Source organism: Mus caroli, unplaced genomic scaffold, assembly GCF_978045245.1.
Source record: "Mus caroli unplaced genomic scaffold, Mus_caroli_1 scaffold_34, whole genome shotgun sequence".
Lineage (NCBI taxonomy): Eukaryota > Metazoa > Chordata > Mammalia > Rodentia > Muridae > Mus > Mus caroli.
This window is the reverse complement of record NW_028227289.1, coordinates 2,610,798-2,635,494: the sequence shown is the minus strand read 5'-3', so window position 1 is coordinate 2,635,494 and position 24,697 is coordinate 2,610,798. Positions and strand designations below refer to the sequence as shown.

At 41.4% G+C, this 24,697-nt stretch overlaps 1 protein-coding gene and 1 pseudogene across 1 annotated transcript in view; one reads left to right on the top strand and one right to left on the bottom strand.

Moving 5' to 3' along the window:
- The window catches only part of LOC146999857 (ubiquitin-like modifier-activating enzyme 1 Y), a 31,699-nt pseudogene extending 28,007 nt beyond the window's left edge, over nt 1-3,692 (top strand).
- A 14,874-nt stretch (nt 3,693-18,566) lies between these two features.
- LOC146999856 (RNA-binding motif protein, Y chromosome, family 9) overlaps nt 18,567-24,697 on the bottom strand; it is a 10,789-nt gene continuing 4,658 nt past the window's right edge. The window contains exons 4-9 of the mRNA XM_085834397.1: nt 23,867-24,044; nt 22,139-22,291; nt 21,242-21,350; nt 20,308-20,388; nt 19,110-19,198; nt 18,567-18,928 (exon numbers count right to left, since the gene is read on the bottom strand). Coding sequence (XP_085690523.1) covers nt 18,615-18,928; nt 19,110-19,198; nt 20,308-20,388; nt 21,242-21,350; nt 22,139-22,291; nt 23,867-24,044 — 924 coding nt within the window. The 3' untranslated portion in view covers nt 18,567-18,614. The remainder of the gene's footprint in view (nt 18,929-19,109; nt 19,199-20,307; nt 20,389-21,241; nt 21,351-22,138; nt 22,292-23,866; nt 24,045-24,697) is intronic.

The window sequence follows — 24,697 nt, the reverse complement described above, 5'->3', positions numbered from 1 at the left end:
GGTTCTTGTTCACCCAAGCAGTATTGGGTATGGATCCACCCCGTGTTGAGAGACTTAAGTCAGATCAAGTATTGCTTGATTACTCCCACAAGCTTTATACCAGGGTTTTCCTAGTATGTATTGCAGGCAGAACTCTGTTGCAGATAAAAGTTTTGTGGCTGGCTTGGTGTTTATGCTTTTCTGTTGATAGCATGCAGAGCAACTAACTGTACCAAAGACTCAGGAATCCTGTAGGGGTGAAGGTTTTGAGTAGGCATCTCCATGTGCAGTGGGTTGGGTAGGTGTTGTCTTCAGCTCTGGGGTCTTGCTCTCAGTTTGTGGAGAGCAGCCTATAGTCTTTGCAACAGCCTTGGTTATTTGAGGATTCCCATGGGACTCCTTAGGGCTGTGTAACTCAATTAGATGGAACCCATTCCCAGTAAAGGAGGCTTCCTTTGTGACAAGAGCTGGCTAGTGGAGGGACTATATCATTAAAACCCGTGTGCATGTGTTTGGTAAATGTGTGCACACACATGGGTGTGTGTGTGTGTGTGTGTGTGTGTGTGTGTATAAAAATGTGTCTCATGTGTATGTCTGTGTACATGTGGGTGTACTTGTGTGTATGTGTGTGTGCGTATGGGTGTATTTGTGTGTGTGCATGAGCACACAAGAGAGCTTACATTTTAGGAAGTTTCTACTTTATTAGTTTTCTGAATTCCCCTCACATCGCCATAATTTTAATGGCCTCACCCCTTATTCTTTCTTCAGTTTGTTTATCACACTTATTCCCTGCACTAGCCTAGCCTAGTGGACCTACATCCCTAGCCCAAGTACGGATGAAGCCTACTTGATCATGGTGGACAAACTGGGGCCCTGATAGGTGTGGGGGACTGGGGTTTCAGGTAAAATGTGTATCTTAGTATCTGGACCTGAGACACAGGAACTGGAATGGGCTTGGGGTTATGAGAGGGAGGGAAAACAGGATGTTTGACTAGGAGCTGATAAGTCATTGCCATGGTTATGGGGACAGAGACTTAGCAGAGACCACAGCATGCAGGTCTACTAAAGAGCTTCCATGCTTCTGGTTTCCCAGGGAAGGCTTGCTGAAATTAGGGGATAGAACAAAGCAATTAGGAGAGTTAAGAGTGGAACATCTGTGGGATCTTTAGAGATGAAGTGTGGTGGGAATCTGCCAGAGGTAGTCTGGTCTAGAGCTAGGGATGAGGCTTGTGGATTTGATTTGAAGGAGCTGAGGGGAGAGTGTGGGGACTATGGGGGATGGGGAGAGATCTGGTTAAAGTTAGCCTGCCTGTTTTCTGGATCAGCATGGCCTGTAGTTTCCCAGAGAGGGCCTCCTGTAGTTCAGATCTGTGACAAATCAAGGAATGTGTGGAGGGAGACTAGGAGGGAAAGATCTGTGGGGTCCACTAGAGATGACTGGGGAGGCTGCTATAGGTATTCTGCTCCAGAGCTGGAGATTAGACTTGGAGGATCAGAAGGAGAGTGAAGGTCTGCAGTTAGCCTACCTGCTTTGGTGAGTGGTTTGTGAGTTCCCAGGGTCCCAGTAGACACATAATAAGGGGAGGAGTGGGACAGGTATTATTGGAACCCACCCATAGACAGAGAACTACAGGCAACTAAGGAAGTTATTTAGGTAGGAGAAATACTCTTCCCCAGTGTTGAGTCTCCTAATTGTTGTCTCCTAATTGTTGTCATCCCTGAAATCATGGAGTACAAGTAGTGCTCACAGGCTGAGTAGGTTCTATTAAGGTTTTATGTTTAGGTATTAAGCCAGACAAGGCCATGGCTTTTAAAAGGAAAGCAGGGGGAAGGAGGGAAGGTTAGAATTGTAATAATTATGTTTGACTTAAAACAACAACAACAAAATTGAAAATACCTGCATGCATTTACTTCAAATGGTCATCAGAGTTAACACAGTACATAGTTGGGGGAGACACTGGGATCCTAAGTAGACATTCACTCTCTTAATTCTCCTCTCCAAAACAAAATACAATAAAAAGGATGACGACAGCAACTTTCACATGGATTTCATTGTGGCAGCATCCAACCTCCGAGCCGAAAACTATGGCATTTCCCCAGCAGACCGGCACAAGGTAATAGGAGTCTGTGATGTACCACTGACCCTTGCCCAAGCTGATTTTCCTTCATTTGGGCCTTTGTAGACCCCTACTTCCTCCTAAACAGTAATCCCTGGTGGTCACTGTCTGTCTTACAGAGCAAACTGATTGCAGGCAAGATCATCCCAGCCATTGCAACCACCACATCTGCTATAGTTGGTCTTGTGTGTCTGGAGCTGTACAAGGTGGTTCAGGGCCACCAACAACTGGAGTCTTACAAAAACAGTTTTATCAACTTGGCTCTGCCTTTGTTTAGCTTCTCTGCACCTCTGGCTCCAGCGTGTCATCAGGTATGGGACCTCCAAGAATAGGAAATTTTGATGTTACCATTCAGGGATGCTGAGTACATCAATACAGTGTGTTTGTGTGTGCTCTGTGAGTGTCTGTGTGCCCGTGTGTGCCTTTGTGCATGGGTGTGGGGGGTGGGGAGCAGTTTGCTTCTCAGCAGATAAGGTGTTACATCACTAAGATATATTTTGAATACCTGTGTTCATTCATCAAACGCATGGACAACATAATTGTAGTACTGGCTCAGGTATTGCTAGAATGTGAGATTCTGTGTCAACGAAGCAGGAAAGAAAAAAAAAAGCAGGAAGGGTACTGACATAAACAGTTCATGGAGAGCTAAGAGGGATGTTAAATGAGGGAAAGGGAAACCAGGGACTTAGCAGTGCGTACGTATCCTTTTCTTTACAAAGACTCAAGCTGCCTAATCATGGTTAGGTAATGCCACAAGTGTGTTTTTGATTATTGAGCTGTGGTTAATGCACTTGTAATATGTTAAGAACATTTGGGGTAGTCCCCTCTTAGCACTTACCTTTGTCCCCTAGTACTATGATCAAGAGTGGACATTGTGGGATCGCTTTGATGTGCAGGGACTGCAACCTAGCGGTGAGGAGATGACCCTGCAGCAGTTTCTAGACTACTTTAAGGTAGGGCTCCTTCCTGTGTGAACTCCCCCTTTTTGGGGTCTGCCCACTTGGTTTAGCAGCACTATCCATCTCACAGTCACCACTCCTATCTCTTCTAACCTCTGCAGACAGAGCACAAGCTGGAAGTCATCATGGTGTCCCAGGGTGTGTCCATGCTCTATTCTGTCTTTATGCCAGCCAGCAAGCTCAAGGAACGGTTGGATCAGCCGTGAGTTAGCCTCTGGGCTGATGGGAGTGTAAGCCTTGGATGGGATTCTCAACAACCCAGTGTGGTTCCCCATTCTTTTTCTACAATCTGCTGCCACATTTCCTTCAATGTTTGGTTGCTTCCTTCTTAAGTCTCTTGCTCTTTGATTTCAGGATGACAGAGATCGTGAGCTGTGTGTCAAAGCAAAAACTGGGACATCATGTGAAGTCCCTTGTGTTTGAGCTGTGCTGCAACAGTGACAGTGGAGACGACATAGAGGTTCCTTATGTACGATACATCATCCGCTGATCTCTTACTGACTCAGTTCTTTCAGATCTCTCAGTCTATATCAGAACCTTTCTAGTTATGATGAAATGTCAATTTAAACCTCCTTGTTCCTAAGAACTTTTCTTAGTGCTGTTTTTACATTGTTAAGAACTGAAATTCATAATAATAAATTTTCAGCCTGTAAGTAGTAGAGTGTCTTCCTCTCCTCTGAAGGGTGGGTGTGCTGCTGTCCCTAGGAAGAAGTGGACTCCTTATCCTAAACTGCAATTCTTAAAAGGTGACAAGAGTCCAGCTGCACAGAAGCAGCATGGACATTATCCTGTATTCAGATACAATAGTGAAGATTAAACTTCAGCTGTTCTCATTGCTCTTGCCATTTCTGCTTAGGGAGAAATGGTGTGATCCCTGTGGCAGTAAGGCCATCATGAGGAGGTCAGCCCTTACCTAATGTTAATACCCTTTCTTTTCTCTTGCCACATGTCAGTCCTAGTGATGTTCAGCTGAAGCAGAGGCTCCAGTCCTGGCTGGTCTGGGTTAGGATCCTGTGTCTTACTTTATCTTGTCTCCTGATTTGTCTTTTTTTTTCTGCCACTTGCTCATCTGAGATAAGGGGATAAAAGGTTGTTACTAGAAAAAGGGGCCCTAAAATTGGTTGCTACTTAACACCACTTTAGTGTATTATCATTATTATTATTATTATTATTACTAAATATGTTGATTTAGCCTAGGCTTTCATGTAATCGGCCTCCTTTACTTTGGACAGCTCTTTAAATGTAAGGTCATTAGGCCAGCTGTGCTGTCTGTTGTCAACTGGCTTCCCACCTTTACATGTGCCTTGTTTTTCTGCTTGACTCAGAACTGTATGTTTCTTATTCTCCTAATGACTTTGGGGTTATTGAGTTGAAGTGTCTAAAGTTTCCTAGTTGGACACTTTTGCAAAAGGAGTTCACTCCTGAGACGTTGTGATTTCAGGTACCTTGCTTCCTCATTCCTTTATTTTGTGCAGTTCTGCCCTCCTGTTCATGAATGGTTGATGTTCCTACTTGCCTTGGAAGGTGTTACATAGAGTTACATTGATTTAAAAAGACAGCTCTGCTCAGTGCAGTTATGTGGCTGGCTGTTACTTTGTCTTGTGGTGGATGTAAAACTGGTGGAATGTGTGGCAGGCTATTAAGAGCATGGTCTTAGAGATCTAAAGTAATTCTGAAGAAAATGGTTGTGCAAAATTGTTACTTTCTCTGGCAGCTTTCAATACTCTTTTCATCCAGTAGTCTCTGTTGTTTTAAGGTTTTCTTTTATCTTAAAATCTTTGGCTCTTAAAATCTTCCCATATGACACATTTTGATCATGTTTTCCCTTCCCTAAAACTCCCCCTCCTCTCATAGCTTTTAAAACAGTTACTGCTTCTGTGAGATAATAATATCATAGTATTTCTGTAACCCTTTGCCTTTTTCCCTCTAACCCCTCTGATACACTCCTCCTTGCTCTTTGAAATTCATGGCCGTTCTTTCAATAGTCCCTTTTATGTACACACTCGCATATATACATAGCTATTTATGAATACATGAATACTAACAGCTCCCTTTATCCAGTGTAACTTGTGTGTATGTCCTCAGGACTGCATATTAAGGATTGGATAAACAATTGGTGTGCTTCTCCCTGGGGAGGCCTATTCTCCCATTCTCAGCATTCCTCAGTTGCCTGTAGTTCTTTTCTCCTTGTTCAGCTCATGTTTAGGTGCTCAACATGGTGAGTTTGTAACATTGCATGAGACACAGTCTCACAGCATGTGAGACTCCCTGATCCTCTCTGGCTCTTAAACTATTCCTTTCCCCTCGTTCTGTGGTGATTTTTTGAGCTTAGATACAGAAATTGTATTTCAAAATGTACCTGATGGCACAGGGGCCCACAGCTCTCTGCATTTTGATTGGATAAAGGTTTTTTGCAAAGGTCTCTATCCATTTGCAGAGAAGTTGCTTTGATGGAGGGTGAGCACTAAACACATCTATGGGTGTAGGTACAAAATACTGGGAGTGTAGTCAGGGATTATGCTGTTCTAGTAAACTGATGTTTGTAGCTTAATCTCCAAGATCCATGACTTCATTAGCCTTGAGTAGGTCTTTGGGTTTCCAGTATCAACCGCTGTTTTAGATATAGTGTGACCAGAAAAGACCTTTTTGGGTCATATGTATTTTGACTTATAAATGTCTCCTGTATTTGCATGTGCACACATTGCCCTGAATTCAGGGAACTGGCGGCTGTGATTCCATTGAAGTATTCAACTGAACAACAATATGAACTAATCAGTACCCCCAGAACTTGTGTCTCTAGCTGCATAGTTGGCCATCATTGGGAAGAGAGGACCCTTGGTGTGCCAGACTTTGTATGCCCCAGTACAGGGGAAAGCCAGGGCCAAGAAGTGGGAGTTGAGTGGGTAGGGGAGCATTACGGGGTGGGGGGAACAACAGGGGACTTTTGGGATAGCATTTGAAATGTAAATGCCGAAAATATCCAATAAAAAAAGAAAATTCAATTGAAATGAATATGTTTATTCATTTATTTTTGGTCTCCTTTGCTTTTAGCTCCTTGTTCTATATGTGGATTTTTTTTTAAAAGTTCATGTTTACTTCTTATATGTATGCTGTATGTACATGAACGACCCAATACCACTCACTCTTTGTTTCTACAACTTCCAGACTTCCCCCTCATTCTCCCATACATGGTTTCATCTTCTTTATGAAATTGTTTGATTCATTTACATTCCAAATGTTGTCTCCCTTCTGGTCCCACCTCCAGAGTTCTTAACCTCATGCCCCTCCCCTTTGCTACTGAGAAGGTGCTCTGGAACCTACCCACCAGAGCCTCACCACCAGCAGCCTCCCCCTTCCCTGGGGCATCAAGTTTCTATAGGATTATATATACCTGTTCCCACTGATTCCAGGAAAGGCAGTCCTCTACTACAACATCTGTTAGGAGCCATGGACCAGCCTGTGTATGCTCTTTGGTTGGTGGCTAAGTCTCTGGGAGCTCTGAGGGCTCCAGGTTAGTTGATACCATTGGTCTTCCCATGGGATTGCAATCTGCTTCAATTCCATTTACTCCTTCCCTGAACTCTCTTCCACACTGTAAGTATCTGCATCTGGTTCAGTTAGCAGCTGAGAGCCTCTGAAGAAGACACCACCTCTACTAGGCTCCTGTCTGCAAACAGAGCACAGCATCAGTAATAGTGTCAGGGTGTCATACCTGCTCATGGGATGGATCCCAAATTGGGCCCAGTCACTGAATGTCCTATCCTTCAGTCTTTCCTCCACCTTTGTCCCTGCATTTCCTTTAGACAGGTTCAATTCTGGGTCAAAAATTTTGAACATCTATAGGTGGCCCTGTGCCTCAACTGGGGGACATTCTATTAGCTGGATGTGGTCTCTTCAGTTCCGTCTTCCTACTGTGAGGCATTTTGAGTATTGCCATAACCATTGAGTCCTGGAGCCTCTCACTCACCTCTCTGGGACATTCTAGAGGTTCCTCCTGCCCCCACCGCACACTGCTCCATATTTCCATTTACTCTCCTGGCCCACTGGGCTTCTCTTTTGTCTCCTGTCATGCCTCAGTTTGCTTTCACCTCCCCCCAACCCCACACCCTGAGCCCCCACTTTTCCTGCCTCTACCCTCTCCCACCCAGTTCCCTCCCTTCCTCTGCCTCTGGTGATTATTTTGATCCCTTGTCCAAGTGTGTTTGAAATATCCACAAATGGGCCTCATTCTTGTTAATTAAGCTTCCTCCAGTCTGTGAGGTGTATCATGGGAATTCTGAATTTGTGGCCAATACCCACTTACCAGTAAGTAGATACCATGCATGTCTTTTGGTTCTGGGTTACCTCAATCAGGATGAGATTTTCTAATTCCACGCATTTTCCTGCAACATTCATAATACCCTCGTTTTTAATAGCCGAGTAGTATTCCATGTGGTGCAAATGAACCACATTTTCTGCATCAGTTCTTTGGCTGAGGTACAACTGGGTTGTTTCCAGCTTCTCGTTATTACAAATAAGGCTGCTATGAACATAGTGGAGCATCTTTTGGGTATATGCCAGGGGTGGTATAGCTGGGTCTTGAGGTATATCTATTTCCAATTTTCTGAGGATCTGTCAGATTGATTTTACAGAGTGGTTGTACCAGCATGCAATCCCACCAGCAATGGAGGAGTGTTCCTCTTTCTCCACATCCTAGCCAGCTTCTTCTGTCACCTGAGTTTTTGATCTTCGCCATTCTGAGTGGTGTGAGGTAGACTCTCAGGGTGGGTTTGATTTGCATTTCCCTGATGGCTAAGGATGTTGAGCTTCTTGGCCATTCAGATTCCTCTGTTGGGAATTTTCTTACATGGATTCTCAGATGCCGTTCAGATCGTGATCATGTCCCAAAGTGGTAGGAATGCTTGTTTATTTTTTCTGTCTGAGTGTCCTCAGCCCATCTTCAGGCTTTGACAGTTCTTTTCTTTCTGGATGATTTAGTTTAGTGATGATGCTTTTCCCTATGTGTTTGATTTCTTGACTTTTCCTGTTGGGAGGTTTCCATTTTCCTCCCCAGGGGCTTAATGTTTCTTGGAAGATTTTCTTAACTGTTTCATCTTCCATCTAGATTTCTTTTCTTTCTTTTTTTTTTCTGACTTGTTTACTACATTGTTCTATTTTGTTGAATCCTCTTGTGGTTCTTGATAATTTTAGAAACTGACTTGATTTCTTTGTCTCTTCAACCATTTCATTGTGACTAATTTGACTGATGAACTCTTACAGTCATCTTGTACAGTAGACTCAAAATGAAACTAATTTTCCCATTTTCAGCATGTTGTGAAGAGGAAAGCACAATAATTGGGACAATGCTAGGGAGATGTTGAGTTTGCAGAATGCTTGCTACACCAAGTGAAGACAGGTTCAGATCCCCAGCACCCACATAAATGCCAGCCTTCTAATTCCAGCATCTGAATGTTGCATATTAATTAGGGTAGCTTTTTCATATGCTTCATCTCTCATGAAATATTTAGGGCATACTGTGACAGGATACCTGGCTGTGGTCCCTGCTATTATTGTGTTCTGACCCTGGGATTGAAGAATGTGGGTTTAGGGTGATTACAGGTCTTGCTGCTGATTTCTAGGTTGTCTTTGTTGGGCAGCTGTTTTGTTTCGAGGTCTGTTTCCTCTCTGGATTGTAGACAGTGTGAAGGTTGTTTCTTTCCTGGCAGGAAATGTATGCGGATCTGAGGATTGTGGCCTTGGAAGTACCAAGTAAATTGGGTTTCTGGTTACTAGGACAGTACATTTATGAATGCTGATAGGCTAGGGACACTTCCCTCACCCGAGTAACAACTCCTGCCTACCAAGGGCTATCACTGAATGTATTGTCGGTCCTAGTTTCTGTGTTTTCCTCTGGCCACACCTTGCCAGTCCTCCAGGGCCAAAAACCTGTGGTTTCCCTTCTCCCACTAGAGGGTACCTCAGGACTCCCCTACTGCTTGCAGATACCTAAGGTGATACGAATCTCCCAGAGCTTGGCCATGGCTGCTTCTTGCTTGCTGCTTGTTCCATGGACAGCCTCTGCTTTCTATAATTCTGCTCACAGGACCACCCCAAAAGAATATGCCATGGCTTAAGAGAATCAGCTCCTTGGGAGTTTTAGTCCTCCCCAGTTCTCTAATACTTTCCAATACTGTGTGTCTTTCTCAGGGATAGGAGGGAATAGGCTCTTTCCACCTCTCACCAGGCTAAGACAAAGACACCATTTCCACAATTGGTATCCTGCCAATTGTGTACCTTAAGCTGCAGGCCTGCTCCACCCTTACTTCCCTCATCTGGGTAACAGCTCATGTCTACCAAATGCTAAGGGAGTAGAGTCAGCGAATGGCATTCCAGTCCCAGGTCTGTATCTTTTCTCCAGCCACACCTTGCTAGTACCCAGATCCAAGCATCTGGCTTATTAGACCCAGGTTCTTGGGAACTTTTGGTCCTCTAGCATTCTCAACTACTTTACAATAGTATGTTTCTATGTCACGGATGGGAGAACGGGTCCTTTACATTTACCAAGACCAACTTATTTACTGTATTGCCAGTGTCAAAACATTATGACGGACAGGGGAATTGACAGAACCCATCAGCACCCACACTAAAACCTTGAACCTTCAAGTAAAGGGCCCTATTCTGAGGGTCTTGTTTCCCTGAGCAGTTCAGCTGGCCACTGGCAGGTCTGGCTCAAGGACATTCAGAGCAGAGTGCACAGACACAGGCAACACAACACAACACACAAAGAATCCTGTACCAGGTGTACTCCTGTCTCAAACATTCTCTCCTGCACATGGAACAGAGAAGACCAGGCCAAGGGAACTGATTCAGCCTTCCCAGGGAAATCCACAAACACATTATGAAAAATAAAACCAGTAGCCACCATCCCTGTCTCCTCCTCACTCTTAGGGCTGATTTCATAGGCTGTCCAAATGTAAGCTGCTGCTACAGTATATACTATGTGAAGACAGTGAAAAACACACTTTTCTGGGGGATATAGGGACACTGTGTCTTTGTAAGCTGAAATTTGACTATTTTTTTAAGTTGTTTCTTTAATTATTGGGTATTTATTTCATTTACATTTCCAATGCTATCCCAAAAGTCCGACACACACTCCCACACCCATTCCCCCACCCCACCCCTGACTCCCACCTCTTAGCCCTGGCGTTCCCCTGTACTGAGGCATACAAAGTTTGTGTGACCAATGGGCCTCTCTCTCCACTGATGGCCGACCAGGCCATCTTCTGATATATTTGCAGCTAGAGACAGAGCTCTGGGGGCGTGGGGGGGTGGGGTTTACTGGTTAGTTCATATTGTTGTTCCACCTATAGGGTTGCAGATCCCCCTAGCTCCCTGGGTACTTCCTCCAGCTCCTCCATCGGGGGGCCCTGTGATCCATCCAATAGCTGACTGTGAGCATCCACTTCTGTGTTTGCTAGGCCCCAGCATAGTCTTACATGAGATAGCTATATCAGGGTCCTTTCAGCAAAATCTTGCTAGTGTATGCAATGGTGTCAGCATTTGGAGGCTAATTATGGGATGGATCTCTGGGTATGGCAGTCTCTAGATAGTCCATCCTTTCTTCTCAGCTCCAAACTCTTGTCTCTGTAGCTCCTTCCATGGGTGTTTTGTTCCCAATTCTAAGAAGGGGCAAATTGTGCACACTTTGGTCTTCCTTCTTCTTGAGTTTCATGCGTTTAGCAAATTCTATCTTATATCTTGGGTATCCTAAGTTTCTGGGCTAATATCCACTTATCAGTGAGTATATATTGTGTGAGTTCCTTTGTGATTGTGTTACCTCACTCAGGATGATGTCCTCCAGGTCCATTCATTTGCTTAGGAATTTCATAAATTCATTCCTTTTAATAGCTGTGTAGTACTCCATTGTGTAAATGTACCACATTTTCTGTATCCATTCCTCTGTTGAGGGGCATCTGGGTTCTTTCCAGCTTCTGGCTATTATAAATAAAGCTGCTATGAACATAGTGGAGCATGTGTCCTTCTTACAGGTTGGGACATCTTCTGGATTATATGCCCAGGAGAGGTATGGCGGGATCCTCAGGTAGTACTATGTCCAGTTTTCTGAGGAACCGCCAAACTGATTTCCAGAGTGGTTGTACAAGCTTGCAATCCCACCAACAATGGAGGAGTGTTCCTCTTTCTCAATATCCTTGCCAGCATCTGCTGTCACCTGAATTTTTCATCTTAGCCATTCTGACTGGTGTGAGGTGGAATCTCAGGGATGTTTTGATTTGCATTTCCCTGATGATTAAGGATGTTGAATATTTTTTCTGGTGCTTCTCTGCCATCAGGTGAGAATTCTTTGTTCAGCTCTGAGCCCCATTTTTTTTTTTTTTTTTTTTACTTCATTGGAGCTGTTTATCAGGCTTAGGAGTTCTCTGGTGGAATATTTAGGGTCACTTATATACACTATCATATCATCTGCAAAAAGTGATATTTTGACTTCTTCCTTTCCAATTTGTATCCCCTTGATCTCCTTTTGTTGTCGAATTGCTCTGGCTAGGACTTCAAGTACAATGTTGAATAGGTATGGAGAGAGTGGACAGCCTTGTCTAGTCCCTGATTTTAGTGGGATTGCTTCCAGCTTCTCACCATTTACTTTGATGTTGGCTCCTGGTTTGCTGTAGATTGCTTTTATTATGTTTAGGTATGGGCCTTTGGTGTTGGATTTTGTCAAATACTTTCTCAGCATCTAAGGAGATGATCATGTGGTTTTTGTCTTTGAGTTTGTTTATATACTGGATTACGTTGATGGATTTCCGTATATTGAACCATCCCTGCATCCCTGGGATGAAACCTACTCGGTCAGAATGGATGATTGTTTTGATGTGTTCTTGGATTCTTGGATTCGGTTAGCAAGAACTTTATTGAGGATTTTTGCATCGATATTCATAAGGGAAATTGGTCTGAAGTTCTCTATCTTTCTTGGGTCTTTTTGTGGTTTAGATATCAGAGTAATTGTTAGCCACTCTTTCTTACTCAAAAGCAGCAATGTATGTTTACATAGGATCAGTTGATTTATCTTAAAAAGTAACCATATAAGAATCTGAAAAGAATCACAAATTCATATAAAAGCAGCCCTATTTACAGTAAATTCTCAGAATACACATCTACTCACCAGCAACTTTTATTAAATCATATCAGGAAGCTGAGGGCAGAAATAGGTTTAAGAAATCACCCCTCACCAGTCCAGCCTCAGTGAGAGTCACATCAGGCAGTGCTGCCATTTTTCTTGTTCCCTGACCTCAAAAAGTCATTGGTTTAACTGTTAAGAGTGTGCCTTTCTACATCAGAATCAGTTGTAAAACATCTCAACCTAGCTTCACTAACAATTTTATTTTTCCTAATTTTTGTAAGGGTGATGATGATCATTGGTGACAATCTACATCTGTAAATTCTCTCCTAGGAAGTGATTGAATGATTAATCTGTTTCAGCAGCAATGCTTGAAAGATATCAAACAGGATTGTTATGAGTGCCAGTGACACTCCACTCCAGTGAGGGGCTGGAAACCCCCTTAGGGTTTTCATACAATTCTTAGATTAAGAGGGGTGTGAAGGCAACAGGCAGAGCAAAACTCCACCATAGAATGAATGAAGTCCTCAGAACATTTAGTCCTTGAGGTCATGCATCCCAGTGACATGCCCAACATGACTGAGCTAACCAGTAGGCTGTATTCCCCAAGCTCTAAAGGTGTTCACTGTTCCTCCTGCATGGGCCTCAGCAAAACTCCAAGAAAAGCACTTTACAGACTGTGTGCTATCTCTTGTGATCCTCGTAGAAACTGTGAGATGTCTTTTAGGACCACACAAGTAGACTAGTTAAAGCTACTACAGACATAAAGATACAGCAAGTTGGATCCAAGATCTAAAGATAGAACTATTACAAGATCAAATGTGTTTCTAAAACTCATTTGCTTTGGAAAGGATCAGATTTAATTTAAGAAATATACATCACTTGTTTCCAGACTTACTATATCTTTAGTACCTAACAAGCTTGCCTCAGATGATCTGGCAGTACAAACAGCATCCTTCAAGAAAGTATAGGAAGCTCCCAGATTGCTGAATCTGTGACATATTCCACAAGTTGCCTTTCTATATCTATCCACACCATCCATGTGGGTTGCCAACAGATTCTTGAGTTTACTGAATTCTAAGATGTCCTGCTATGAGGCGCAACAGTCATATGGGAGGGGGGGTCCTGTTACCTGGGTAACTGTAGAGAACTATGGAGTTGGTCTGGCCTAGCTGCCTTGAGAGGTATATGTTAAAGGTTTTTTCAGGTTAAAACAGGCAGTGTTGAAGAAGTGACATTTGTTTGTAGAATGTGATGATGTCCCAGGGAATGGTGCTAATAGGAGGTGCTATTATAGCCTAGTTGGAGTAGGTGTAGCCTTGCTGAAGGAAATGTGTCACTGTATGGGTGGGCTTTGAGACCCTCCTCCTAGTTGTCTGGAAGACAATAGTCCTCTAGCTTCCTTTGGATCAAGATGTAGAACACTGTGTTCCTTCTCAAGCATCTAAAACACTGACATGCTTCCTACCTTGATGATGCTCTGAACCTCTGAACCTGTAAGCCAGTGGCAACTAAATGCTTTACTTTATAAGTGTTACCTTGGTCCTGGTGTCTGTTTACAGCAATGGAAAACCTAAGGCAGAGAAGTTCTATAAACTTTGTTGCTGGAGGAAGGAGGTAAGAGGAATGTCATCAGTTGATAAAATTCCTGGAATTTATTAGAGAACTTCAGTCTCCTTTCCCTGAAAAGAAGTTGCTCCTTGTTGGAAAAACAAACAACAAACAACAACAACAACAACAACAAAAATTCAGAGAATATTTGATGCAAAGTGGCTAGAGGAAATGCCTAGTGATGCTTTTCAGTTTTGCAAAGAAATAAAACAATAATAGAAATGACAGAGTTAAAAATAAAAATGAGCCAAGCAGTAGTGGCACATGCCTTTAATCCCAGCACTCAGGAGGCAGAGGCAGGAGGATTTCTGAGTTTGAGGCCAACCTGGTGTTCAGAGTGAGTTCCAAGACATCCAGGGCTATACGGAGAGACCCTGTCTCAAACCACCACCACCCCAAAATAAAAAAGTAAAAACAAATAAAAATATAAATAAGATCAGGAAAAAGCAAGACTAACACTGGCAATAAATTCCAAATTAAGACCTAAAGATACAGTATTTAGTGCCTCTCTGTGACAAGGTGGAGGGTTTTTCGTTTTTTGGTTTTTTTCCTTCCCTTCATGATATCACTCCCTTACCTCCAGCTCCAATTTCTCTGCTCCTAAAACTTGTGAATCATGTCCAGTTCCTCATAGCATGGACACTTTTTTCATTGCTTTGCTTCTTTCTGACGTTGAGGAGGAGGTTTTACAATCTCCAAGAGAGAATTAACTCCTTTAATTTCAGGGTACAATTCTTCCAGCCCAGAGATTTTGCATCAAGCCTGAGACATGGTAAAACATATGAAAGGATTTTCTCTTTTACCAGTGAGTAAAACAACTACCTGATCCTAAGAATCTAGATCAAAAAGTTAAAAAGTATATACCCATTTCATATAAGCCTTTTAAGAATTTTAAGCAAGCTTGTGGCCTCAACAGATTCAGGTAGAGGTTATCTACCTGGAATTCCTCTCATGTGCTTTAAATCGGGCCCCTGAACTCACTTTGGGTTCTCCATCTTGAAATGAGGGAACCCCAAGCATGCTGGACTTCTGCAGAATAAAAGGGTATTTGTATTTCCATTCTATTTGAGTCCTGGATACCATTCTTCAACAAATCACGAATCTCTGTATTTAGAAGGTCTCACCCAGGATGTTCTAGAGAGCCCCCAATCCCTGTCAACTCCCCCCCCCCCATACAAACCCAAAGAGTGAAGTGTTTTTCTGATCAGTAATTCTGGGCACCCAGTTGTCTTTTGTCTTGTCCATCTCTGTGTTTGTGCTTCGGGTTTAATCTTTCTGTTTGAGGCCTAGAGGGACAAAGTGGATGCATATTTGGTCAACTGGCCTGAGGCAATTGAGGACATTCCCAAACCCCTATTCTCGAACCCCTACTAGAAGCAGGAGAACTTTCTAGTTCTCATCTGAATTCTGAACTAGCTGTGTGTCTATAGGCCTCTCATGCACAGGGAGAAAGATCATCTTAGACAGCCTTTTGGTTTTGGTTTCCCAGGAATACCCTCCTGTTTCTGTCCATGTTGTGTTATGTTTGTGCTTTTTGTCCTCTTGTACAATTTTTTTCTTTGATTCCTAGAATGGGACAGGTACAGTGCATCCCACTGGGCTTGTCCCTAACCATTCTAAGGACTTTCAGTGAGTTGCAAAAGACTTGGGTCTGGTTGTTTGTCCTGCAAACTAACCACCATTGTAGGAATAAATGGCCCACCTTTGATCTGAGGAGACTTCCTCCCTCTACTGCTATCATTTACAGGGTGAAGGTTTACTTTCTGAGACTTGGGGACCAAGTGCCATGCATCACCTTGTGGCGATACCTGGTTGAGAAGCCCCCTGTTTGGATGAGACACTTTTGTTATGGGCCTTGCTCCCCCTTTCTACTCCCTAGGAGAATCTCTGTCCTGCTCTTTATGTTCCTACCCCTGTCCAGCCAGCACAGGCAGAAGAAGGGGCAGCCCCTGACTCCCCTCGGAGTTTACCCAGAGGGCCAAGTATACTAGAGCCTTACCTCTCTGGGCTACAGGACACCAAATGCTCAGGGGGGACACTTCATGGCATATGTGCCATTTACCAGTGATGATATTAATAACTGGAAGCTGCATAATCTTCCTCCTCCATACCCCCTCCCCAATTTCAGAAAGACCATTAGCTCTCACAGGTCGTCTAGATGTAATCATGCTGACTCACCTGGCATGACTGACAGCAATTGCTCCAGGTCCTCTTTGTGACAGAGGAGAGAGATAGTTGTGAGACCCATCAGGGAACTGGTTCCAGTAGCAAATGGCCCGCCCACTCAAGTTCAGGTTGATATAGAGGCAGCCTTTCCTTGGACAGGGATTTTAACACAACTGTTAAAGGTAAGGAGAGGTGCTGGGTCTACCACCAGATAATGATGGGGGCGGGGTGGGGCTCTGAGAGGCCACCAGATGGCTCACAATCTTACCTAAGGTGAGCCAGGTGATGCAGGGGAAGAGTGAGAGTCCCAGGGAAGACATAGAAAGACTTTTTGAAACCTACAGAGCCTATACTGCTTTTGACCCTGAAGCCAGAGAGCATCATTCTGCTGTGAACATGGCTTTTGTTAACCAAACTACCTGCAGCATCCTTTGGAAGCTTCAGCCAGTGAAAGGCTTTGTGGCCTGTCTCTGGCACCCAAAAGCCAGCTTCTGTTTGCCTTTGAATGGCAAGACTTGGAGAGAGGCTTCAAGGAGCAACTGACTGGGCCACTCCTGCCTCAAGGATTCAAGAACTCATCCTATAATGCCAGGAAAATGGTAAACCAGACAGGAGCTGATCTGATGCAATCTCACAGCAAGGTCTTTATTTTAGTTAAGATAGCTCAGTCTCTCAGCTCACCTCAGACAGGCCAGGACAGTTTTTGGTGGGGAGAGGAGCCCTGAACATCTATCCAAGGCTTTATAGCAAGCAGCAGGTGGCTGGGAGTGGGGAGGGGGAGGTACTTTGGGGTATTCGGGGGCAGGTGGCAGGAATAACTGCAAACATCTAATTGGAAAGCTACTATGGCCTTTAGCATAATTGGCTGGTGCTGGGAATCAAACTGTAAAATTAATTTCGATTTCCCTCTATATTGGTGGTCATTAGGCAGGGTGTGGGCTTGTAATCTGGGGGTACAGATCTGTTGGGGTAATAACCTGGAGCAGCTGGTCTTGTTCAGGGTGTAACCTGGAAATGCTGGTCTTGTTGGGGTGAGCCTAGAGACCGGAGCTAGGCTTGGGTTTTGTTGGGGGAAACTAACTTGGAAACTAATGCTAGGTATGGGCATGTTAGTTTACCTGACTTCAAACTTAGGTCAGGTTCTCTAAAATGGAGTCTGAATTTAAAATATTTTGGTCTCTCCACCTACTGCCTTTGAAGAGGCACTGTATGAGGACTCGGCTGAGTACCTGTGGGCACACCCCCAAATAGATGTGCTCCAGTATGTATTGAGAGCCCCCGACTTGGAGACATGTCAGGAGGCCACATGAGACCTCCTACAGGAACAGAGTCAACTTGGCTAAGAAGGCCCAGCTTTGTCAACATGAGGTCACCTACATATTCAAAGGGGACTGACCAACACATGCTGTCATACACCAGGAACACACCAAACTTAACATCCCAGTTACATATCCCATAGGCAAGTACAGAAATTTCTGGGATATGATGGGTTTGAAGACTTCGGGTGCCAGGGTTCACTGAGTTAGCCAAACTGTTATATGAGGACTCCCAGGGCCAAGAAGACAAAATAGAATGGACCCTTGAGATGGACATGGCTTTTAAGACTCTAAGAAGAGCCTTATTGGAGATGCCTGACCTTCCCACCTGTATATGGATGAGAGAAAGGGGATAGAAAAGGGGGTGGCTCACCCAAACTTTGGGACCATAGAAAAGATCTCTGGCTTACTTATCTAAGAAGCTGGACCTGGTGGCCCAAGGATGGCCGGCAAGACAAGGATGCTGACAAAATAACCACATGGCAGGAACTTATCACCACCCCCAATGCTATTGAGGGGGCCCTCTGGAATCCACCCAAGCCAGTGTGCCAGACTGGTGCACTTTCAAGCTCTACTTTTGAATTCCCCTCGCATAAGATATAACCCACTCTCTGCCCTAAAGCCAGCCACCCTGCTATCTGATCCACCCTCAGATGTGCAGCATGATTGCTCTATAGTTCTGGGATACATCCAGAATGTCAGGGAAGACTTGATTGACATACTCTGGTCAGATGAGGGATGAATATACTTAATGGATAGGAGCAGCGTCATCCAGAATGGAATCAGGTCTGCAGGGGCAGCGGTAATGGGCTTGGACTCTGTTATTTGGACAACTGCTTTGCTGCCAGGAACTTCAGCCCACAAAGCTCAACTAAAGGGCCTAACCCAGGATTGAAAACTGGAAAAGGGAGACATAGATGGGCTTATTCACTGCTGAAGGAAAAGCCATCAAAAATAAGGAGGGAATACTTTGGTACTCAACAACGAAATGAGACAATGGCTTTGCTTTAATTTTTATTGACAGATTTTTTTTTGACTATGCAAATAATCTCTACTGGTAAATTCTACTTTAACAATAACAAGGCTATCTTAACAAAGAATCATTTTGGAACAGTTAAAGTTTTCTTGTTTTACATTGTAGAAGAATTCATGGATGGGAAGTTAGTCATTATTTCACTTTCCCCCCAACCAATGTATTTCAGTATTCGGGTAATGCAGTAAAACTTAATATTTGCCTTATCTCCTAAATCAACATATTTCTTTTAACATTTAGAGAACATAGGAATAACATCTTTTTTTCTTCTTAGAAATAATGTGTGGTACACAACTTAAGACTTTAGTACCTGCCTCCACTTTATATCTGCTTTCTCCACGACCTCCATGGGATCCCCCAAATCTTGGTATTACTACTGTATGATTCACGAGATGCACTATACAGCCTATCCCTAGGTGAATGCCCTCTTACTTGTCTGCCCTCACGCTCAAAGTATTCCCTATCTCTAGGTGGAAGCACTTCTTGTCTACCACTACATTCATAGTCACTTGAATATATGTTACTTCGGTTGCTTGTGTATGTTTCTCCTCTTCCACCAAATCCATCTTGTGAGTTACTATAGTCATCATAGCGGTTGTTTCCACCTCTTGCAGATGGTGCCTCATGGAAGCTTCCTGAAGTAGATAAATGACCAAGTAAGAAAACAGCTTTAAGGCTGTACATTTAATCAGTTAAGAACACTGCAATAGCAAATACTCCAACCACCTAATTAATGTATAACCCATGTTACTTTTCTCTGTATGTGTAAAATTCATTAAGATGGCATTTATTTACCAAGTAAAATAGGACTCTTACCATAACTTCCATATGTATCTCTGTATGAATTTCCACTTAAATATTCAGAGAAATCTCTATCACGTCCTCCACGATAGCCAGCATGCTCACTAAGTTTTAAAAGGAAGTTTTAGTTAACATAAGAACTAACCCAAGGAGCTAAAGGGATCTGCAACCCTATAGTTGGTACAACATGATGAACTAACCAGTACCCCGGAGCTCTTGTCTCTAGCTGCATATATATCGAAAGATGGCCTAGTCGGTCATCAATGGAAAGAGAGGCCCATTGGACTTGCAAACTTTATATGCCCCAATATAGGGGAATGCCAGGGCCAAAAGAATGGGATTGGGTGGGTAGGGAAGTGGGGGGTGCTATGGGGGAATTTTGGGATAGCATTGGAAATGTAATTGAGGAAAATATATAATAAAAAATATTTAAAAATAAATAAAATATATATAGCACATATAAAAACTACAAAATTTGGTCCTATAATCAAGGTGTACCCACAATACTGGAGATGTGAGATTGCTGCATAGGTCTGACATTAACAAATGGCATTTTCCCAGCTCTGTAAATGCATACGTGCTGACGCGTAAGAAAAAAAAAAAAAAAAAGAACTAACAGTTTTGCAGGGTGGTGGCTGCACACACCTTTAATCCCAGCACTTGGGAGGCAGAGGCAGGCAGATTTTTGAGTTTGAGGCTAGCCTGTTCTGCAAAGTGACTTTCCAGGACAGTCAGGGCTACCCAGAGAAATCCTGTTGAAAGAAGAGAGAGAGAGAGGGGAGAGGACAAGAAAGTAGAGGGGAGGGGAGGGGAGGTGAAAAAGAGAAAGGACAAAAGGGAAAGGGAAAGAAGGAAAACAGAAAAAGGGAAATGGAGAAGGAAAGAGAGAAAGGGAAAGGGAGAAAGGGTTAGAGGGACGGACGGAGAGAGGGAGAAAGAGAGAAAGAAAGAAAGAAAGAAAGAAAGAAAGAAAGAAAGAAAGAAAGAAAGAAAGAAAGAAAGAAAGAAAGGAAGAAAGAAAAGAAAGAAAAGAAAGAGAAAGAAAGAGAAAGAAAGGAGAGGGAGAGGGAAACTGAAAGGAAAAGGAAAGGAAAAAGGAAAAGGAAAGGAAGGGAAAGGAAAAGAAAAGGGAAGGAAGGCAGGCAGGCAAGCAGGCAGAGAGGAGGGTAGGGGAAGGAAGGGGAGGGAATAGAGAATAAAGAAATTGTAATACCTGAAGACTTTAGATGCATGATCTTCCCGAGAGCGGTAATTGCCATAGTCAAAGTATCCCCTAGATGTTGATGTGTATTTCCTTGAATAAATTAGAAATTAAAAATAACCATCCAAACTTTTATGTGAGAGTTTCTCACTGTCCTAGAACTGGCCAATTAGTGAACTGGCCAGTGAATCCAGGATACCTGACAAAATATCAATGGGCACTTCTCCAAATAAGCTCAGACAATGATCCGGAACATAACTTGGATACATGAATGCTACTCCATCAAATATGCTAATGAAATACTGCTATTAGGCTTGCTAAAATTTAACAAACGCAGATGATACAGTATTTGGAGAGGAAGAAACTTCATAAAAATTAAAACTTTGATCATCACTGACAGGAATGTAAAAGGGTTCTATATACTACATTACCATATTGCCCAGCAACTCAACTGCAATACACTTAAACTAACTGAAAATAAGAGCTCTATTAACGGTATATGAATGTCCTTAGCACCGCTACAACACAAAATCGTGGCTTTAAAATGACATACATGAGAACACAATATGTAATTAATATACATATATATATATATATACATATACTTGGACAACTGAACCACCTTTCTCATCCTAGAAGATAATTTGCAGAAAATGTTGTATGCATTTATCTATTTATTCACTGTGTATATAGAACCCAGAAAACCTGTTTTGTTTTTTTGTTTTTTTCCCAAGATGTTGTGGCATTTGGACATCCTCTTAGGTCTCATGAAAGTTACTCAACTTGTTAAGCCATCTCACTAGCCTTGGAAAACAGTCTTAATGAGAACGGATATAAAAGGTTTTGACACTACATAGAATGTTCCTGTATGATACTAAGTACAGTAATTAAAGCATTTTTTCCTTCAACAATGGGAAATTTAACCATTCTGCTATTTTGTCTTTACCTATCATTAGAAGACTGGCCATAATCCCTTGGTAATGGATACTCATCTCTTCTGGAAGACGCTTGCTCTCCTCTTGGCATATTTCTAGAAATCTCTCTTCGATGTGGTTCTGGACGTTAAGTTTAAAAATTACTATACAAGTATTTCAAGTTGCAGATGGTTCAAAGTAGTAATAAAAACACTGGACTTTCTCTGCAAAATACCTTTTACAAGGCATACTTCATTCTTTAATGAAGCTGTATTGGTAAACTACTTCACAAATGCAATATAAACATACTGTTGTCAGTGTAATCAAGCATCAATCTGCCTCTTATTTTATGCACGAATCTCTCTCGTAATTCATATTTCACATCTTTGTATTTTAATGGTCTTTACTCAAATTTTTCTTACAACATGCTTAATTATGTTGATTTTATAAAACCTCAATACACTAATATTCAGATTTCTTTTTCTTTCTTTCCTTCTTCCTTCCTTCTTTTCTCTCTCTCTTTCCCGTCTCTCTCTCTCTCTCCCTCCCTCCTCCTCTCCTCTCCTTCCTTCCTTCATTCCTTTCTTTTTTTTCCCAAGAAAGTGTTTTTCTGTATAGCCTTGGCTATCCAGGAACTCACTCTGTAGACCAAGCTGGCCTCAAGCTCAGAAATTTGTCAGCCTCTGCTTCCCAAGTGCTGGGATGAAAGGCGTGCACCACTACTGTTCGGCTGTCAAATTTCAATATCATTCTGGCTAAAATCTTTGGATAGATCTACAAATGTAAAATTTTCCTACATACGTATGCCTGTGCATGTGCGTGTGTCTTCTAAGACTGTGATGGTCAAAAACTCATAGGCAATTGTTTAGACTTTTCTCATTCATTATAAACTGCATTTCCACAAAAATGTCTGCTTGGCATGTTTTTACCTTGTCCTCTCAGTCCAGTATTGCTTCTTGTCAGAGCAGAAGTTGCATATCTTTTAGAAGGAGGACCATCCCTTTTTGAAGATGGACTTCTTTTAACTGCAAAGTATCTCCCAGAAGAACTCACATTGAAATTAGGAGTATATCTATCACCACCTGTATTTAAAGAAACATCTTAGCTAAAGGGAATCAATACTTCAATGAGTAAGTTCTAATCATCACTTGTAAATCTTCCTTAAACAATACTGTATTCTCAGCAATTAGTACTTTTTCTAAATTGGTAAAATTTACTATTTCCTTTTGTAACTAGAATTCAAACAGTATGTAAAGATGGCTTTAACATTTATAGCATAGTTTGAACACTACACTGTGTTTAAAGAAATGACAGAGAACTGGCGTGAAAGGGAACAAAAATCTGCCAATTAAATATATCTAAATTTCAGAGAAAATAATCACTTCATTATTAGAAAGCAGATTTTTATATATTTCTTGTCTCAATACTTTGCAAGATACCTCTATGAAATAAACTGTCATGCAAATATAAGCCCAAATATCAACCAAAAACATAAGAAATTTTATATAATAGTACTAATACATAGACATGCTGAACAATTATTATAATTTACAAATTAGGACTCTCTATGAATATTAAGTATTCATAATTAAGTATGTTATAATCATTTTAGCTTAAAAAATCAATATACATCTAGTGTCCAATTATGAATAAAGTGTGTATTTTCATACAGGTGAGAATAAAAACTTAGATTTAACCATTTAGATCATTTGGAGAGCATTATAAAATGTAAGTCTACTTCAGAAATATCACCTATCTCATCTAACAGCCCTTACTTGGATATTTAATGTTGGTGAATACAAAAAATTATAGATTTTATAAAAATAAAATATGAATTTATTTTCAAAAGTAATAAAATACTCTTGACCATTGCCTATAAAGCATCCTAATGTGTCGTCATCTTCTCATCATACATCAAAAGTTAACATGTAAAAAAGTTAACATTAAAAATTTCTGTTTCTTTTAAACTCTTCCAGAGTCTGAAACAGTCTTGAACGCTGCAAGGTTTAGATAATTCTAGGAGGATATATTTGTGTTCAATAGGCTTATATACAAACTGCCATCAAAAGAAGAAATGAACAGTTTCCAGATAAATATACAACAATAAGTATTGTCTGATGAATTCTTTTTATTTGAAATGTACTTCTGAGTTCTGGACACTTTAAGGCAATTTTCTTTTCTAACTGGTATAGTTTTAACTTCCCAAATAGTTAGAATTACAACTCACATTCAATACTGGCCTCTAAAGTACAAAACTAAAAAACAAGATTAGAAATAAATCTGGCTGCTCAGTGTAGGGGTACTGAAGTTCTCCCGAGGACCTGTGTTCAATTCACTGACAGCTAAAACATGTAATTCTAGGATATGAAACCTTCATACAGACACAGACACAGAGGCAAAATAGCAATGCACATAAAACAAGTTTTGCAGAAATTCTGTTGACTATATAAGGACAAATACTTAATGTCTTAAAAGAACACTTTTGCAATTTACACTCTGGTGTAAATTCAATTTTAAATTAAGACATCTGTTATTTACACTAACCATACAGTGCCTTTAATTTTTCTAATTAAAGGTAACTGCTCTAGGCATGAGAATGTTAAATAAAAGTCGTAGTGTTTCTACTTCAGTCACACTGCTTCCACTATGAAAGTTACCCAAATTCCCTTCACATGAAGGACGACTTCTTGCTCTGCTTCTTCCTCCTCTTCCACAAATCAGAATTCTTGAAGCACCTCTGGTTCTTGAAAAGGATGGTGGTCTCCTCTTACTACCACTTTCAAGTGATAATGGTCTCCTGGCTTGTTTTACTTTAATTCTTTTTCCATCCAAACTCTGAAAAAGACAACAGAACCAAATTTAACTTACATACTTTACCTTTTACTGCATCAAACATGAGGTTTAGAATGTCTTTCTTAATGTAAATATACACAAGTTTTTTTTTATCAGAATGGAAAAAAATTGAGACAGAAACAGAGAATTGTAGTATTTTACAATCTGAAAAATGAAGCTTAAAATACAGAATGGCATGTTGAGAGTCCAAAGAAAAAAATCATTTAAGTGCTGGAAGAATAGCACTTGTAAGTAGATTATCCAACTCAAAATAATCAATCTTAAAAACATACGTACAAGTAACATTATACACACTGAGCAAGCTGTATTTGTATGTATTTAGGAGTATATATGTACATCTATGTATGTGATAAACTAACGAAAAAAAAAAAAACCCAAGAATAGGAAAGAGAAAAAAAAAAAGATGACAAATTATACTATTACCCTCTCCAAATAAAGGAAACAATTTTAAAAAGTTACTTGAAAAAAATGGAGAAAAATTACCTTGAAAGTAATGTTAAAAAATACAGTGTTTCATATAAAATATGCAATTTCTAAAAATTTTGATGCAGGAAAACAAAGAGCATGTGTTGAATAAAAGTCACAAAAACAATACTATAAAGTAAAAGTCAGTCATAGCTAGGTTTCAAAGAATA